We start from the raw sequence: 19,653 nt of genomic DNA on the forward strand, positions 1-19,653 counted from the left end.
TTTAACTTTTGATAGTTGCTGTTGTTTGAAAACCCACAATCAGATGCAATGCTCAACAATTTATTAACATGCCAGTTTTGCGGTTTTAATTTTTGGTGATTTATTCCTCAGGGTCCTCCTGGTGAACAAGGTTTACCCGGTAACCCTGGAGAATTTGGCCAGAGGGTAAGAATCTCATTTTGTTGGGAGGGTGTCAGAATATCACCTTACTGTACCGGGGGAGGATCAGTTCACCTGATGATTGTTTTATCTTTGCATCATCTGACTTTCTGTTTCCAGCTCTAACCACAGGACACAGATAGAGCTGTGCCCCATGGTTAGATGTCATGTGAGGAGCAGCGTGTTTCTTTGTTCTTATTACATTGCCAAATTGTATTTTTGGTTTTATGTAACTCACCAATTTTAAACTAAATTACAGTGGAACTCGGACACATTTTGTTTTTTCACCTTACTTTGAATATGGCATTGACAGTTTTAGCAACTGAGTGAATACACGTACTTTAAACTCACAGGAAGTGTTTCAACTTGAAAATGACATTCAGTTCAATTCATTTCAGTTCAAATCAAATTTTTTATGTAGCTCAAAATCACAACAAGTCGTGATGCATTGCTCAGGGGGGGCATCTGATTGTTGCTCTGTGTAGTTGTAGGGTCTTCACCGTGCCTTCAGGTGTCTGTTATGATTTGGTGCAAAATAAATAAAATTGAATTAAACTGAATCTGCTGCAACAGGTTGGGCGTGTGGGAGGGGAGACAACGACAAAAGGGGGGCAATGATGAGGCCTCAGAGGATTAACACCTTCAGGACACAGGCAATCTATCTAGGGTTTGGGTTTGGATCTAGCTAATTCAGGAAGAAACCTCCGGCAGAACCAGGCTCAGGGAGGGGCGGGGCCATCTGCCGCAACCAGTTGGGGTGAGAGAAGGAAGACAGGATAAAGACATGCTGTGGAATAGAGACAGAGATTAATAACATATGATTCAATGCAGAGAGGTCTATTAACACATAGTGAGTGAGAAAGGCGACTGAAGAAAAAACACTCAATGGGAATCCCCCAGCAGACTACACCTGTTGCAGCATAACTAAGGGAGGATTCAAGGTCATCTGACTAAATGCTTTCAGAGGTCTAAGTCATCATCAGTCACGATCCCAATCCTAGCTTTACACTCAAACCCCAGCCGGATATTTTGGAGAAAACCAAAAAACGAATTTTTTGCAAAACGTACTGAGCAGAATAGCCTCCCTTTTCTTTGATTACTGCTTTGCACACTCTTGGCATTCTCTCGATGAGCTTCATGAGGTCATCACCTCAAATGGTTTTCCAACAGTCTTGAAGGAGTTCTCAGAGATGTTGAGCACTTGTTGGCCCTTTTGCCTTCATTCTGCCTCCATTTCATCCCAAACCATCTTGACTGGGTTTAGGTCAGGTGACTGTAGAGGCCAGGCCATCTGGCACAGCACTCCAGCACTCCCCTCCTTGCTCCAAATAACCCTTACACAGCCTCAAGTGTGTATATGGCGTCATTGTCCTGTTGAAAAATAAATAATGGTCCGATTAAACGCAAACTGGATGGGATGCATGTCGCTGCAGCATGCTGTGGTAGCCATGCTGGGTCAGTGTGCCTTCAATTTTGTATAAATCCCAACAATGTCACCAGCAAAGCATCCCCACACCATCACACCTCCTCCTCCATGCTTCATGGTGGGAACCATGCATGTAGAGACCATCCGTTCACCTTATCTGCTTCACACAAAGACACGACGGGTGGAACCAGAGATCTCAAACTGGGACTCATCACACCAAAGCGCAGATTTCCATTGATGCAAACAAATCTCTTCTGCTTGTTGCTTTTAATTAATGGTTTCTTAGCAGCTATTTGAGCATAAAGGCCTGATTCACACAGTCTCCTCTGTACAGTTGATGTAGAGATGTGACTGCTACTGGACCTTTGTGTGGCATTTATCTGGGCTCGAATCTAATCTGAGCCTAATTCTGAGGCTGGTGACTCAGATGAATTTATCCCAAACAGCAGAGGTGACTCTTGGGCTTCCTCTCCTGGATCAGTCCTCATGTGAGCCAGTTTCATCATAGCGCTCCATGGTTTTTGCGACTGCACTTGGGGACACATTCAGCGTTTTATCAATTTTCCAGACAGACTGACCTTCAGTGCTTGAATTAATGATGGACTGTCGTTTCTCTTTACTTAGCTGATTGGTTCTTGACATAATATGGATTTTAACAGTTGTCAAATAGGGCTGTCAGCTGTGTACCAACCTGACACAACACAACTGATGGTCCCAGCCCCATTAAGAAGGCAAGAAATCCCACAAACGAACCCTTACAAGCCACACCTGTGAGGTGAAAACCGTTTCAGGTGACTGCATCATGAAGCTCATTGAGAGAAGGTCATGGGTTTGCAGCGCTGTCAACAAAACAAAGGGTGGCTACTTTGAGGAATCTAAAATATAAGACATATTTAGAGTTACTTAATTATGTTTATATATTGCTAGGAAGTAGTAAAAATAAAGACAAATCATTAAACTAGAAGGTGTGTCCAAACTTTGCACTTTACTATAAATCATATACAAATACACTGGTAGTGTACACATATATTCTGATAGAGTAAGGATAGGGTTAAGGTTATGAGCAATGATACATCATGACCAATACTGCATCATTATGATATTCAGTAACATTCACAAATAAACAAACTAACAAACATAAATCAGTAAAAAAATATTTTATGTGATTAATATTATCCTTACCACATTTTGAGAATTTCTTAAAAAGAAATCATTTGCAAAGATTTCATGAGAAAAACTGTAACTTATATTTTTTGGCTGTTTAGTCCCTAACCTATCGTGTTCCAGCTGGATTATTTTGATTTTATATGGAATCAAGAAAGATGCTGTTTATTCTTCATGCTAGTCAGAGCCTATGCTGTAGCTTTTATCAGTGCTCTCTAACAACTCGTCCCATGTGTCTCGTATATTTCTTCCTCTCTCTTTCTCAACACTGGTTCTATTACACAGCAGTTTGTAATTAAAACAGACACAGTAGTTCTACATAATTTGTTCCTCCAAAACATTAACAAAGACATTGACCTCCTCTCCCCTCCCTTCTCTACTGGGAGTAATGAACTTCTTATCAGCAGTATGTGACTTTGTCATTGCTCAGCTGGGTAACACAGTCAAGCCAAACCTTGTCAAAAGACAAACTCTCTACCTCCAAAATATTTATGCTTAAACAGCATTAATAAAACAGCCACACTGGGTTTATGTTTCAGAATATGTAGAAAACATCCCTCTATGTAGCCTTGTTTTTTTTATGATATCAGTGGAAGTCCTGCTGAAGTACTTTGCAGCTTCATGGGGTACTTTCCAAGAGAGTCATGCAGAAAAACAGACTGTGAGAAGTTTGACCTATTTTTTTTCTTCAGGTTTTGGATTGTTAAACCCACTCTGAAGATTCACAGGGAGACAGTCTGTGTGTGTGTGTGTGTGTGTGTGTGTGTGTGTGTGTGTGTGTATGTGTGTGTGTGTGTGTGTGTGTGGAGGTGAGGGAGTTAAAGCTAGGCTCTGAGCTGTGATAATGGGTTGGCCTCGCCTCCACTATTGCCAGTGCTAATAGAGTTGGCCATATGGTTGAGTAGGTATAGATTGAGCTGCTTTCACCTCCACTGCTGAAAAGCAGTCATCAGTTGTCTGGTTTCAGTGCTGCTGAGTCCTGTTTCTTCACCTTTATCCTTATATGATCGCTGATTGAAGCCTGGAATGCTGACTGACTATCTTAAAGGACTGAAGAGGATTACGTCAACAAACTTATTAAGAAAAATCTGGCAGCATGTAGTTTTATGTGAAAGCAAGAGAAACAACAGCAATCATCACAAAAGGCTTTTTTTTAAAAAAAAAAGATTAAAACAGTAAAGTTTTGTGAAAAATTATTCTACATAGTGAGAATAATGATATTTCATTAATAAATCATGAAGTAAATGTGTGATTTAAGTATAATTTGACCATAGCTTTAATGGGAAAATGTGAGTTGCCCCAAAACGAATGTTTCTCAGTTACACCATCGGTTTTCTTCCACTTATCATCATCAGGGTGTGTGGGGCCTGTTTTAGCTACGACAGGGCGATAGGCGTGGTACACCCTGGATGGTCACTAGTCTAACACATAAAGACAGAGAACTATTCACACTCACATTCACATCTATGAGCAATTTGGAATCACCAATTAACAGAACCACACTAACTGCATGTCTTTGTGCTGCGGGAGGACGCCAGAGTATCCGGAAAGACTCTGACCAGATGGTGGAGTCAAACTCAGGCACTTCTTGCAGTGAGGCCACTACGCCACCATGCTGCCCTACACATAACAGCTAGAACCCATAACAATTTCACATCTTGGTTTTGTTAATACAAACATACCTTCTAGACAGCGCTGGGGTCATTACCTAGTAAAAGTAATGTATTACACATGTTACTTTTCTTAAAAGTAATGCTGTACGTTACTCATTTACTCCCAGAACAAGTAATTTGTTACAGTCCGTCTTGTTACTCCATAAAATAATCGTAAATAATTTTCTTTTATTGTTACATTCATTATTTCTTATTAAATGTAATGTCCATATCTCCTCTGTAGACCTATCCATCATTTTCTTATAAAGTGAAATCAGCTGACTGTATCCCAATGTTTGTTTAAATTGTATTTTTTTCTTTCTGTATGCCTGGCATGCCGATAACTGAAAATCCTGTAGAATGCAGCTAATGACGTAATTGTAACTGGAATGCAATTTCTGAATTTAGTACAGTAATGTGTTAAATAAATCAAGTTGTTACATTGTTACATTTAACATGTTACTTTTTACACTTTTTTACACCCAACATGACTATGAGATTTTACCTATCTACAGCGATACGGCCCAAAGTAAAGTCAGTTCAATTCAATTTTATTTATACAGCGCTAAATGACAACATCAAGGCGCTTTATATTGTAAGGTAGACACTACAATAATACATACAGAGAAAAACCCCCTATGAGCAAGCACTTTGGCGACAGTGGGAAGGAAAAACTCCCTTTTAACAGGAAGAAACCTCCGGCAGAACCAGGCTCAGGGAGGGGCGGGGTCATCTGCCGCGACTGGTTGGGGAGAGAGAAGTGAAATGAAATGCTGTCTGCTGGATTAGTGTTGCTCAACCTTCCCACATAAAAGCAGATGGATACACTAATGTTTAAGGAACAGCTTCTCAACTTGTAAAATGAGACCATCAGAGGAGCATAGGCAGAGACGACATCATTGTCATCAGCAGCTTACTGAAGTTTAACCAAAATCTCTGAGCTTTCTATTTTCCCTGTAATATTTACCAAGTTTATCATTTCTAGAAAGCATCACAAATGAAAGAGGCTCGACTAAAATATTCCCATTTTTATTTCCCAGTTTTATGGTCTGAAAGCTGTTTTCAAGATTGCTGTGTTTGAAGAATAGCTCAGAGTACTGCACTCTGAACTCCAAAGTTTCTAAACCCCTCAGTAGCAAATATAAGCTCACATTTCTCAGATGTTACTAAGACAATTGTGTGCTGATTATTTTATTATTGTTACCATTTGTTCATGTCATTGTTCTATTTATACTGTTATCTTATAGGGAAGGAAAGGTGAAGGTGGACTCCCAGGGGTGGATGGCCTTCCTGGACCTGCTGTAAGAACAATTTGGATTTTGCAGCATGCACGAGAGATGTGCAGACCGAATGTATTTACCCATGTGTAAATTCTAGTAAAAATACAGCATTATTATAAAAACAAAGCTACAAAAAGTTGTAATAGTATAAAAGATGAACGTAACTACAGTGATGGTGTGTGAAGTCCCATTCTGAAGCCCTGAGATGGGTCTGACAATGAGCACATCCTGGAAAAATCTCCTATCTGACACTGACTGAATGACGGAAATGAATGAGCAAATGGACGACTATGTAAATATAAGTACACTTCTAAGCTTTTTTGTAACCACAGCTATCGCCCCCTGGTGGCCCTTTAAAAAGAAATTTTTAGACGTGGACCATCTTCTATACTGTCTGTGAATGCAATACATTTTTTAAACAAATATATATTACTTTACAAAAAATTACTAGAAATGAACTTCCAGATTCGTATTTTAATACAGCATTCATATGCTGTATTAAAATACGTGTAAATCTCCCCCATTCTAAATAATCCTGACAAAATGTTGCCTCATTTTGTACAATTTCAATTCCTGCTCTATTTTCAACAATTGCAATAATGCAAATATGAAGTAGTGTCTATAAAAAAGTCTTGAGATTAGCATCATTTTGATTTGTTGGTGAGCCATCGCTCTCTGGTGGACAGGACTCGGTGCTGGATGAAATATGTCCATTGAGACTGCCGTACTAACCAAATCTTCTTTTTCAGCCACAGCTAGACATACAGTACATATTAACCCTACTTGTATTCATGGATGAGATCAGCCAGCATTACCTCGACCCTAACAGTTACATGTGAGCAGCATAGAGGCTCACAAAAAAGCAGCTTCCCACCAGGCTTTTCTTAAATGAGTCCCAAGTTTCTAGCTCATACAGTCTTTAAAAATAACATGGAAATCAAAAATCACAATATGTTGGGAAAAGCATCTTTTGTTTATGTTGCTTTGGAAAAACGTAATACTCATTTTAAGTTGCCATAGCATCATCCTCTATGTAGCTCTGTTTACATTGATGTGTTGTTTATGAACATCTTATGTCAGTGCTTCCTGTAAGGCCCCGATGACCTCTCACGGAGAACTAATTTGCTATTTAAATTATGTGGGCTGCTCAATATTTGTTGTGGTCCACAAAGCACAAAATTGCTGCAGTGCTCTCAAAGGTCTCTTCATTGTATGTTTTAATAGAGAGAAAATAAACAGGCTAAATTAAAGCCAACAGGTTATACCAATTAATTTCTCAAATTGCTCCCTGTAGCCAAACAGACATGTCCCCTGTGTTCAAGCACTAGCCAAGGTTGAATTGGTGGTAAACTGAGCTGCAATACTCCCCTCTAGTGGCTGCTTGGCGCTAATGATTTGAACTTTGCCTTCTGGAAAATTATATGATTAAAATTTAAAATGAATTCAAATTTAGAGATTTAGAGAAAAGAAAACAAGGTCTTGGCACATTGCCCGATCTATTTCATTAAACACCTAAATAACTGTGTATCAAGTCAACTTTTTCCAGACGTTTTAAAAATTATTTTTCAGGGTCCTCAGGGTCCACCTGGACCACCAGGAAACCAAGGAAACACTGGACCTCCTGTAAGTGACTGACATTTAGAAAGGAAAGTCTTTATTTTTGCTCATAAGATTTAGCAGTGAAGGAAGATTTGCTTCAAAACATGATGAGATGCCTTTGTGTTTTTTCTCTCACCGGAAGGGTCTGCCAGGTGAAATTGGATTTCCAGGCAAACAGGGAGAGGCTGGAAAACCTGTGAGTTAACCTTTTGAGGGCTTAAATAAAAACTTCATGCTGGTACTTATAATGCCAAGTGTTTGTTGGTAGTTCCTCTGTGTGTGTGTCACCGAACGTCAGCATCTGGTGTCTGATTTTCAAAGGGTATTCCTGGTAAAGATGGCCTGGATGGTGTTCCTGGAAGTGACGGTGCCATGGTGAGTGAAACTTTTAGATTTGCCTACGATGAACAAACGTTAAAGGTGTGCTAATCAAAATGGTTACGGTTAGCTTATTGTTTGTTTCACAATTCCAAACGTTTCTATGTTTTGTTCCCTCTCACTCTGCAGATCAGCCTTGTTTCCAGCAGCAGATTAGTCATTTACAGTTAGAAACTTTAGAAACTTGCTAACTGATAAAGCAAATAGCTAATGAGCAGTTTTTGGCATTCAAACTATTAAGTAAGGAAGTAAGTAAAACTTTATTTGTATATCACTTTTCCACAGTGGCAAAAGCTCTGTCTCCTTTGGTTCTCAGCCTTGTATGATGCATGACAAGTAGACCCTGATTACATGACCTAAGAGACCTGCTGGGGACATAGGGATGTAGAAGTTCAATGATGTAGGCAGGTGCTTGTCCATGAAGAGCTCTATAAGTCAGTACCAGAATCTTGAAATGGACTCTGAATTCAATGGGGAGCCAGTGCGGCTGTATGAGCAACAGTGTCACGTGTGATTACTTAGATGTTTCGGTCAGAAGTCTTGCTGCAGCGTTTTGAACAATCTGTAGACGCTCCAAAGAGTTTTTGTTTAAACATGTAAACAGTGAATTACAGCAGTCCAGTCGTGATGAAATGAAAGCATGAATGACAATCTCCAGTTCAGTGAGAGATACAATAGGGCTTAGTTTAGAAATGTTCCTTAAGTGATAAAAACAGGACCAAACCAGAGATTTGACGTGAACATCCAGAGTGAGAGCCAGGTCAAAAATGACCCCTAGGGTCCTGATAGACGATTTCACAAATGTTGCAAGGGGACCAAGAGCATTCATTATCTTAGGCACGTGTCTATCAGGGGCACATACAAGGACAGTCTTTCCTTCTTCAAGTTGGAGGAAGTTGTCAGCCATCCAAACGTTAATGGAATCTAAGCACTCATTCAAAATCTGTAGCTTAGAAACATCTTGACTTAAAAGAAACTGGATATCGTCTGCGTAGACATGCTGAAGGGGAAGTAGATATGTTAAGAACAATAAAGAACAATAAACTCTGAGTCTATTTGTGAGGAATTTGTGAAAAAATAACAAATCTTGAGAGGTTTTATTTGGTAAATACTTGTGCCAACACAAAAAGCTTCAGAGAAATACCGATGTTGCTTTTTGTCCGCTAGAATTGAAAACTAGACAACTCTTTGCTAACATGTTAGTAATTTCATCTACGTAAGGCCAGACATGAATAATAGTCTTAATGTATGTTAGTCATATTTTTGTGGTGTTCTTCCACATAATCTCTGAAGAAAAAAAACCTTTACATGTATTCACTGTGACCCCTTAATGTTGGTGAGTCTCTAAGCTACAAGCTAGCAACAAGGAAGGGTTTTGGTTCTCAGGCTTTTACCATTTTACCATTTCTTTCAGGTAATTATGAACCAAGTTTGAGTGTCAGCATAACTAAACCACAGAATATACTGGAAAAAAATCTTGGAGCATATATTCTTAACTGATATAAGTAAAGATAATTTTCCATTTAGCCTTCAGGATATACGCTATATTGACAAAAATATTAGCCCACACCTCAGGTGTTTCCAGTCCCATTGGCACAGGTGTATAAAGTCAAGCCATGCATGCAGTAATGGAGTCTGCCTTTGTAAACATTTGTGAAAGAATATATGGTTCTAAGGAGCTTGTTGAATTTGAGTACGATGCTGTAAGACGAGCCCACCATCGCTCAGCTGTAAGTGGTATTGCAAAGTGGAAGCATTTAGGGTCCACAGCTGGGTTCACCAAGTGCAGAGGTGTACAGTCGTCAACACTTTAAAAAGTCATTAACAGTTTGCTGACTGAAGTCCAAGCTCAAAACCACCGGCATTAACAAAAGCACAAATATGTGCACTGAAAGCTTTGTGGCTGGGCTGCGATAGCTAAGCAGCTTTTGCAGGTGGTAACAGTCATACTGGCCTTTTGGACTTAAAAGTGACACAGCTAGTACCATGTGCACCATCTTTTGATGTCAGAATAGCTTTAATTCCTTGTGGCATATTTTGAAGAAGGCAGTGGATAGAAGGTAGATTTACACTTCCATGTTTTTATACCAAATTCTGACCCTACCATCCGAATGTCACGGCAGAAATTCAGACTCATTAGATCAGGTAACGTTTTCACAATCCTCTGTGATCTAGTTTGGTGAGCCTGTGTGAACTGTAGTTTCCTGTTCTTAGCTGACAGGACTGGTCTCCTGCTGCTTTAATCCTTCTGCACCAAAGGTTTGACATGTTGTGCGTTCAGAGATTCTCTTCTCTGATACCTTAGTTGTAATAATTGGTTATTTGAATTACATTTACAGCACTTTTTGTACATCTTTTTGTAAATTATCCTACTCAACATGTCTTTGAATCTGAATGTGTTATTTTTAATAACTGTACAGCACTCTAAATTTTCCCCATACACTCTTATTTATTGTTTTTTATGTTATATTCTTTACGTTTGTGTGAATCTGTATGCTCCACCTGGCTATCACTTTGCTCCTGGAACACATTTTCCCAGTGAAGGACCATAAAGGTTATTTCCATTCTATTCCATTAACTCAAAGCAATCTGGCGATTCTGCTCTGACAACAAGAAGATATTTTAAACAAGACAATTTTTTTCTTTTTTAGATCATTCTTTGTAAACCATGCAGATGGTTATGTGGGAAAATCCCAGTAGATCAGCAGTGTGTGAAATACTCCGACCAGCCCATCTGGCACCAATAACCAGGCCACGTTCACAGTTGCTTGAATCACCTTTCTTCCCCATTCTGATGCTCAGTTTAAACTTCAGCAGGTTGTCTTGACTACATGGCTTAATGCAGTGAGGTGCTTCCAGGTTATTGGCTGGTTTGATATTTGCATTAACAAGCAGTTGAACGATGCTAACCAACCACACTCCATCCATAAATATATGGGTGTATTATTTAGCACATTCTGTTAATTAGCGCTAAGCTACAGGCTAATAAAATACTGTAATTTTTCTCACCACACCTGAAGCACAAGCTTCTTGGATGGGCTGTATCATGTCATTTGCCTGATAATTACATTACATTGCAAACTCTCCAACAGCAGAAACACAGTGGAACTGAATTAGCAAAGATGAGGCCAGGCAGATAGCTACAAGCTACAGCTACGTGTGTTGGGACACTTATCAATTAAAGAAGCCATATTCATAAATTTAGTTAAATCTTACGTCTTTGCTGTGTCCGCATGGATGAGAAAAGATAAAATGACAAAGCAAAACAAATCCAAAATCACAAAATCTCAGAAAACAAGTCTATTCTTCTCTTTTTACCGTTGCTGCAAATCTCAGGGCTTTGGTACATTTGATTGGGAGACTCTTCACATCGAGTGAGACTCTGTGCAGAGTTGTGTGTGTTGTGGCTGTTGGGCAACTTTGGAGGCGAGCTCCAGGCTGCTCATCCGAACTCTGCTTCCTCATAAAAGAAAAGTTGCACAGAAACCACAAGCAAACTTTAAAAAATATGTTTTGGTTGGTAAACAGTGGGCTCATTGGTGCCACGGGGCTGGTGATATGCCTGGAAAATGCTTTTGGCTGGGACGAGTTTTGCAAGTATGACATCTAAATTATAATCTTGTGTCTCTAAAGGGGCTCAGGGGCGAGCGTGGAGCAGATGGTTTTCCTGGCAAGCCTGGACCCAAGGTGACGTGATTAACCTTACCCAGAAATACACTGAGCTTGTGCTTGTTGTGTTATTTATTCAGAAAACCGCCATGTTAACAAGTGCGTTTTCTCTGCAGGGCGACGAAGGGCCTCCTGGACCAAGAGGACCTCCAGGGGAGAGAGTGAGCTCACAGTTGCCTTCGTTTTTGTTTATTTGGCATTTGGATTTTATGGGATACATTTTATTTTGGCATATTTTTTGAAATGTTTAATTTTTTTTCCAGGGGGAAGCTGGTGCTCCTGGACAGCTAGGTACTGCTGGAGCACGAGGTGACCGAGGCGTGCCGGTAAGCTTCTCAAAGCTTTCACAGTCATTCACAGCTATATCTCTGATTTACTTCTGCAAACAAGGGGCACTGTCCTTACCTCACTTTTGTACATTATGTAACCATTTCTATTAAAGTCAGCTCCAGTAAAATGAATGTCCCTAATTGGACTGGGTGACCTCCTGGGAACCCTTGGGGCCCGTTGGTTGTTCCCAGATGCCATTTTGAGACCGACTGACTTTCCAATTATAAAGTTCTTACTTCCCTGTATTAAAATGCATTAATATGCCCTATGACAGCTGGGATAGGCTCCAGCGCCCCCCGCGACCCTGAAAAGGATAAGCGGAAGCGAATGGATGGATGGATGAATATCTGAGATCTGTTTTAAAAAATGAATATTTTGTTTCCCATAGGGAGAGAGAGGACAGACAGGACCAGTTGGGCCAAAAGGTGAAAAAGGCGACAAGGTAAAAAAACAAAAATCTGGAACCACTTTTATATTTTGGACACCTTAATAAAGTGAAGGAATAGGAGGAACGCTGCTGCATTTGTCTCACTAATGGTCGTCCTGCAGTATTAGCTGTAATAAGGTAATTAGCATCCAGACTCTGAACATATTGTCTCCTGCCTCAGGGTGAAGTGGGAGCTATGGGACCGCCGGGCATTCCGGGAAATGTGAGTAATATTTCTGCTGTTTGTGTGCGTGTTAACTGTAATAGAGTGCAGATGTGGTGAGATGTCACCTGCTTTCTTCTTCACAGGTTGCAAACGTCATTCCTGAGCCTGGTGAACCTGTGAGTACGCTTCTTCTATTTCACAAACTCCAGAATCAAATCCGTGAAGAATGGCTGTTTTTTTGTTTCTTTCTTTCAATTTGCTTGATTTAAAAAAAAAAAATAAACATGTTTACATATTATATACCACCGATCAGACAGAACATTCGACACCTGACAGGTGAGGCAGATAACACTGATTATCTTTTCATCGTGGCAGCTGTTAGTGGGTGGGATACATTAGGAACCAAGTGAACATTTTAGAAAAAGGAAAAATGGGCAAGTGTAAGGATTTGAGCGAGTGTGACGAGGGTCAGATTATAACGACTGTGTCAGAGCGTCTCCATAACTGCAGCTCTTGTGGGGTGTTCCTGGTCTGCAGTGGTCAGTGTCTATCAAATGTGGTTCAAGGAAGGAACAGTGGTGAAGCAGTGACAGGGCCATGGACTGTCCTGTTTGTTGCCACAAAGCAAAACTGGTTTAGGAATGGTTCCGGGAGCACAACAATGACTTTGAAGCATCGACTTGACCTTCAAATTCCCCAGAACTCAGTTCAGCCGAGCATCTGTTGGATGTCCTGGATAAATAAGGCTGATTCATGGAGACGCTACCTCACAACTTGCACAACTTAAAGTATTTGTTGGTGACATCTTGGTAACAAATACCTCATCACACCTTCAGCACATGTTCAGCGGTCTAGTAGAGTCCATGCCTCACCGAGGTCTGTTTTGGCAGAAAAAAGGGGGAAAGACACAACCTTAGGCAGGTGGTCATAATGCCTGATCAGTATAAACACTGTTCTTACTCTTCTCATCTTCTGCATTTTTGCCATTTATTTCATTGCTTGTTTTTACCTTAAGGGGAGACCTGGAGAGAAAGGAGAGAAAGGGGAACAAGGGAAACCAGGAGAGATGGTGAGTTTAGTTTTCACTTCCTCTTTTTACATAACCAAGCTTCAACCAGCAATACGCTCAGGATCCCACTAGGTGCCAGTAGAGATTTGACGTTGCTGCAGCGAGGATGTCCTGTTACAGTGAGAGAGCTCCCGAGACTTCCCTTAATTGGCTAAGTAAATTAAATATTTGACACTGTCATGCAGTGCCCTGAATCTCTGTTCTCTCTGCTTTGCTGATATATTGTATATTAGGTGCAGCAGAACAGAGTGCACTGGTATATTTAGCATTAAATAGGCAACATGAATTATGTGCTGGAATTAACAGACTCATATTCTTAAGGCAGCATATGACAGTAAGTCTTAAGTCTTCATCTAGGATCATCACTATTCTTCATTCGTTTTTAGAGTAGCCCTTTTAACGCTTTAAGAGAAATGTTTTAATATATTTTTAAATTGATGCATCTTCTCTGTAGGGTCCAAGAGGACTACCTGGTGAACAAGGTTTTAAGGGACCACCTGGACTACCGGTACAAAGCTTGTTATCTCCTCACTCGTTTTAAGCTACAGTCATTCCGACTGGAATATCTCTGATTAGCTGCTTTGCTTCCAGGGCCCAAAGGGTGAGACTGGACTCACTGGAGAGACTGGGCGTGTTGGAGACCCAGTAAGTAGTTCCATCTAACAGGATTCACTTTTTAACACCAAGCGCTACGTTTTCTGTACGATAGAGGATGACGATGACCTCTGTGTTTCTACCAGGGTCCACCTGGCGTAGCTGGCCTTCAGGGTCCCCGTGGACTACCAGGAAGTGTGGTTAGTCTTTTCTTTCTGATCATTTATGTCTGTTGCAAGTGCTTCCTATGACTTTATACTACACATTATTAAATTAAGCTAAGAATTATTTTTATGTTTTAGGGCATACCGGGAATTATTGGGCCTCCAGGTCCAGCTGGACAAAGAGGAGACAAGGTCAGTCACTTATGTTTAAAATCCATGAGTGTGTTTGGTGGGTGTGATTTGACAGGATCAGGACTTTGCTGAGACTGGTATTGGCAGAGAAACAGACTGCTGAGAAAAAGAGTGACCTTGTATGTCCTCCATCATTGTTTCAGTTTGTGAATTCATTTGAATCCTGCTGCAGCAGCTACATGTAGGAGTAGCAATTCAGAGCTCTTTGTACTCTCTCTGCAGTTTTAATATGAAGGACAAGGTGTATAATAATTATAAGACTGAGATTTAAAATAATAAATGATCATACATAGAATTGAATTTGACTACTTTCAGAATCCAGAGCAACAGAAAAAAAAAGTATCTGAGGCATCTGCTTTGCTGACTTGAGAGACAAAAGCAGAATCTTTTTATTCCATTATTTATTTTAGGGGGAACCTGGAAAACCAGGACAACAAGGTCTCGCAGGACCACATGGAGAGCCTGGTTTGCCTGGACCTCCTGGACTACCAGGGAAGGGGAAAGATGGACAAAATGTAAGGCACAGCTATGTTATTTACTGAATGTTTACCATAGTTCATCCTACAAATATAATGATATTTAAAGTCATTTAATACAATATCATATTATAGGACAGTGCCACAATTATGATTAGAATAGATCAACTTGTCTGGATTTCAGCCCTTCTGTATCACATTAAGATTTTTTTCATCTCCATCACCATGGCAGCTGTATCCATCTCTTATACTGTCAAAGGCTACACCATGGAGCCAGCTAACACAAGTTAGAAAGAGGATAAACAAAAACAAAAAACACCTAAAATTAGAGCACAGGCTCTTTGTAAGGGCTTTATTACATAGCATCCATAATATTTTTCCAATAATTCAAATGAAATGGTCAGAATGGCACAAACACAGACAAGAGGTGTAGTCGACTGCTACTGGCTACACCCACCCGAGGACAAAATTAGCTCTAAAGATGTGCATGACCGGCTTGTAAACAAGTTTTCAAGGCTGAAGTTGGTATTTGAATGTTGGAGGCCTTTAGAAGAACTGCAATTTTAAGGAATTTTGCATAGAATTTTTATTCATTTTTCCTATTTGTTATTCCTAAGCAGTTTACCTTCAGCTGCTTTAAAGTTTGGGAGAATTATCCTGGTGAACACTGCCAAACCATATTATTTTCTCTTTTTATTTGATTATTATTTGACACTTGGCAAATCTTATGAAGTCTATCTGCATTTTAACAACAGAAATGTATGCTTATCGAGGTTAGGATTACCTCTCCCGTGTGACTGTGCCTCAGAACAGTCTTTTGTATTTCCACATGTGTTCTGCTTGTAAACATCTCCTTGCCTGTTGAACCGCAGCGTAATATGAGCACTTGTATGAGGCAGAAAACAAGCCTGAGTAGGCACATTTTGTGCTGGAGCTCAACATGTGTCTTCATCATTTTTCACCGTGATCCAAACATGTGGCCGTCCTGCTGACGGGGCAGAGCAAACAGGAAGGACATTGTTAAGACATATAACATTAAAACAGCAGAGGGGCACAACGGATTTGCCTCACAGCAGTTTTCACTCCCCTTTTTTTTCTTTTTACTTCTTTTACAGCTGCCAGGTGCGGCCCTGAGGCCTCGATACAGTCACGTGCATGAAGAATAGGAGCTCTTTGTGGACCATAAATGATTTATTCAAAGATGTTTAATTGCAATATTTTGGTTAATAACCAATTTTATTTGTGGTATTACAGGGAGACCCGGGGCCACAGGGAATCCAAGGACCCCCAGGGCTGAAGGTAATGTCAGTTCAGAAGTTTGTAAGAGTTTTCTAGGTCTCCTCAGCTGCTCCGGTTTATCATGCACAGGTGCTCCTTTGTTGATGTGGAAAAACGTTCTTTTTTTTTTTAGTTGTTGTTGCCCGAATGAGGAAAAAAACAATTCATCTTTGTAGAAAGCAGCAAAAGCAATTCCCGTGTCCACTGCTCTGTGACCGTCGCTCTGATTATGACTGCCTCTTTGTTGTGAAGAGCTTGATGTGAAAGTTTCAGCACGCGTGAGGCTGGGAAGGGGCATTTGGTGGATTTATGGTGTCAAACTGCTCACCCTCATCACCGAGACGTTTTCTCTTCTGACTACAGAAATGTCTTAGATTGTATTTGTTTTATTCATTTTTTCCCCCAGTCACTCAGAAAAAAGTTGTATTTCTGGGTTTGGCAATCATTGCTGAATGCAGTGCGCCAGAACCTTAGCTAAACATACTGGCAGCTGGAGGGTGAAATAAATTTAGCTTTTTCTTTTCGTCCCAGGGTCAACCAGGGTCAAGAGGAGAACCTGGGTTACCAGGGGACAGGGGTCCTGCAGGAGAAGGCAAAGTAGGACAAATGGTACGTACACCACGCCACAGTGATCCTTTTGACCTTCAGATCACTGGTAACCCGTCTAAGTTAGTGTTGTTGGTTTTTTTTTTGTTTTTTTTTGTTTTTTTGCCTGTCCCATTTGGCTCTTTTGCCATCAGAATTATTGTCTAAAGGCAAAAAAAGATGCCCAATGGATTTACTTTACCAAATTGACCATCCCAGCCTTGCCGTAATGGTCCATTTGATCAATCAATCAATCAATCAAAGCTTTATTCGTCACATGCAGGTTGCCCTGCAGTGAAATGGGACCCCCCCCCGACCTTACACATATAGCACAAACATTACATGGGGATACAGGTCGGAGATTGGTAGAATCAGAGAAAAACATTGAAATGTACATTACAGTGGGGAAGTACAAGAGGAAAAAAGAGACCCCTACTCATGCTGTGCTTCCATGGTAGGACAGCATGAGAACAGGAAACAAAAAAACTCCTTTGCACAAAAAAGCACATAAATGTCCACAGCACAACATTGTGAAGACATGACAAGCCACAGGGGTGGGTGGGGGGTGAGGAGTAATCCGAAGAAACACAGCAGCCACCCTGCACAGCGCTATCATTCCAGCGCGGCACACAGACCCGCCGTGTTCCCTCGCCGGAAACAAGCATCGAAGGCGTTGGAAAGGGAGGGGGGATGAGTGAGTGCCTATCAGTGTAAGTGTATGTGTGTGCGTGTCCATAGTTCAGCGGAGACAGTGATTCACCTTTTATTGTTTATTTTATTTTCACTTACTGAATACGGGACAGACTTGACTGGGGGAAAGAAGGGGAGAAAGAAAGAGGGAAAGAGAAACAGCTGAGAAGAGGGACGGGGGAGAAGGGCAAAAGACAAAAACCAACAGAACGGGCAGAGAAAAAAAAATGCATATATCAATCACCTGGATCACCTGCTGAGAAAGAAAAAAGAAAACAAGCAGAAGAGAACAAGAGTAATAGAATAAACAACATCACAATGATATATGGGAATATGACAGTAAATACTAAATGTTAAACATTATTGTGCAGCACATAAGATCAACAGAACACAGTGTGCTTTGAGGTAGGAGCCAAAAAGGGTGTAGTTTGTGGGTGTGATCACCCGTGTGTACACCTGTGAGCATGGACGCGTTTGTTTTTTGTTTTTTAAAAGGTTCCTTCATGTAATAATCTGCTAGAGGGTGTGGGGGGGCCACAGCCCCGTCCTCCAGGGCATGAAGCAGGTATGGAGGAGATCAAAACTCCAGACATCCAGAGGCCCCCAGAACACAAGAGACCAAGGAAGACCAACAGAGGGGCAGCCGCGCCACTGTCCCGGAAAGAGCTGAGGAGAGTCCCAGATGAGGGCTCACTCAGCAGCCGCGGAGCAGAAGCCAGGGGGAGTTGCAGTGACGCGCCCGTGAGCTCCACCGGCAGCCAGCCGTGCCTGAGTGACCGAGCCCCAGGCCGAGAGGCCGGGGGCACCCCACCTCCGAAGTGGCCCGAGCGAGCCCCAGGCTCCAGGCCCCGATAAGCGGCCGCCAAGGAGTGAGCCGGTGTGTACCCGGACGCCCATCCCCGGACACAAAGAACCACCAATGCACCGATGTCTGAGGGCGTCTGCCACTGGTGGGGGGAGATAGGCCTCCAAACCTTGGAGGGCCTGAGGTGTCCCCAGAGAGGTGGCGCCTGATACCCAACCTGACATATAGACACAGACATACAGGCACACACATATACAAACATCCATTCCCACCCTCATGCTCTCATATGCACTCACTCCACACTCAACCAACGTGGAGACAGACATAAAGAGACGCTGTACACACGATCACACTCCCAAAGCGTACTCTACAAACCGGGTCTAGGTGCTCTTGCCCCTGGAGGGGGGAACTGCACCCAGACCCAGGTGGTGTTTCCCTTTTCCCTGCGGTGGGGGGAGGCAGACCGCCCCGACTCCGCAGCAGCAGGAAGGCCCCACACTCCAGACCGCAGTTGGACGGCCAACTCCTCCTCCTAGTCCTAGCCCCCCCGCTCCAGCAGGCCGCAGAGAATGGGGGTGAGAGAAGACTCCAAACCTCCCTCCACCCGCTCATTGTAGTGTTGATGCATGTGTGTTTTAAGGTGCATTTAAAACCCAGGAGGGCATGGAGCTACCTGCCAGAGAGCAGCAGGTAAGCGCATGGTCCCTCCTGCTAGCCCTCAATGTCTACGTGTATTCAAAATTGAGAGGTGGGCAACGACGCCAGGGGTGGGGTGTACACCCTGATGGTACTTTGGACTCCGTGTATCGTGCCCACCCCCAAGATCCTATATGTATGTGTAATGAGAGTGTGAGTAATGTGAATGTCTAAGTTGTGGGATAAAATTGAGGCAGAGGCAGCCAGAAGGGGACAGGGGGGGGGGGGGGGTAGCCTCCTCTGCACCCTGGTGACATACCCCTACTCCAAGGTCCTGCATGTGTGGGTGGTTGTGGTGGAGCGGGAAGAGGGAGGCAGCTGGAGATGGGGAGGGAAGGAAGGGAGGGGAAGTGACCCCTCCCTGGGGCCAGCTTCCCCGCTGACCCCAGTAGGCACCCCCATACTCCGCGACCCACCAGGGAAAGGGGGCCCAGGCCCATCCAGACCGGGGCCCAGTGCAGCAGCGCCTCCCGGCCCCACAGAGCCTGGGACAGTCCACCCAACCCCACCACAGAGAAAACTGCACCCACCCCACCATCCACTCATCTTCCAGACTACATAAGACAATAAACACCCAGGCTGAGATCTTCCTCCACCTCTCCTGTATCTCCCCCTCCTGCAGAGGGAGCTCCTGAGGAGAGGAAAGCTCCTGCAAGATGTGACAATCTTCCCCACCAGTTGAAGAGCCCCCCAGGTGGCTCGATGCGCCGGCGGCAGAGTGTTGTTAATGCCCATCGTATTTTTGTTTAATTTTTTTTCTCTGCTTGCAAGCACCAAAGATAAACTCTAATGCCAAAATATGTAACACTTTACTGGAAATGTAACATCTCATCGTCTAGATCCTGAAGATTTAC

General features: G+C 42.2%; 1 protein-coding gene across 3 annotated transcripts in view; it reads left to right on the forward strand.

Moving 5' to 3' along the window:
* The window catches only part of col22a1 (collagen, type XXII, alpha 1), a 67,593-nt gene that overhangs the window by 28,244 nt on the left and 19,696 nt on the right, over nt 1-19,653 (forward strand). For all 3 annotated transcript variants that reach the window (XM_026156131.2, XM_026156136.2, XM_026156133.2), the window contains 19 exons: nt 112-165; nt 5,649-5,702; nt 7,251-7,304; nt 7,423-7,476; nt 7,602-7,655; nt 11,292-11,345; nt 11,444-11,488; nt 11,591-11,653; nt 12,046-12,099; nt 12,266-12,307; nt 12,394-12,426; nt 13,266-13,319; nt 13,774-13,827; nt 13,911-13,964; nt 14,060-14,113; nt 14,216-14,269; nt 14,680-14,784; nt 16,000-16,044; nt 16,555-16,632. In XM_026156131.2, coding sequence (XP_026011916.2) covers nt 112-165; nt 5,649-5,702; nt 7,251-7,304; nt 7,423-7,476; nt 7,602-7,655; nt 11,292-11,345; nt 11,444-11,488; nt 11,591-11,653; nt 12,046-12,099; nt 12,266-12,307; nt 12,394-12,426; nt 13,266-13,319; nt 13,774-13,827; nt 13,911-13,964; nt 14,060-14,113; nt 14,216-14,269; nt 14,680-14,784; nt 16,000-16,044; nt 16,555-16,632 — 1,059 coding nt within the window. The remainder of the gene's footprint in view (nt 1-111; nt 166-5,648; nt 5,703-7,250; nt 7,305-7,422; nt 7,477-7,601; nt 7,656-11,291; nt 11,346-11,443; nt 11,489-11,590; nt 11,654-12,045; nt 12,100-12,265; nt 12,308-12,393; nt 12,427-13,265; nt 13,320-13,773; nt 13,828-13,910; nt 13,965-14,059; nt 14,114-14,215; nt 14,270-14,679; nt 14,785-15,999; nt 16,045-16,554; nt 16,633-19,653) is intronic.

The sequence above is a fragment of the Astatotilapia calliptera genome, chromosome 22 (assembly GCF_964374335.1).
Source record: "Astatotilapia calliptera chromosome 22, fAstCal68.1, whole genome shotgun sequence".
In the NCBI taxonomy this organism is placed as follows: Eukaryota; Metazoa; Chordata; class Actinopteri; order Cichliformes; family Cichlidae; genus Astatotilapia; species Astatotilapia calliptera.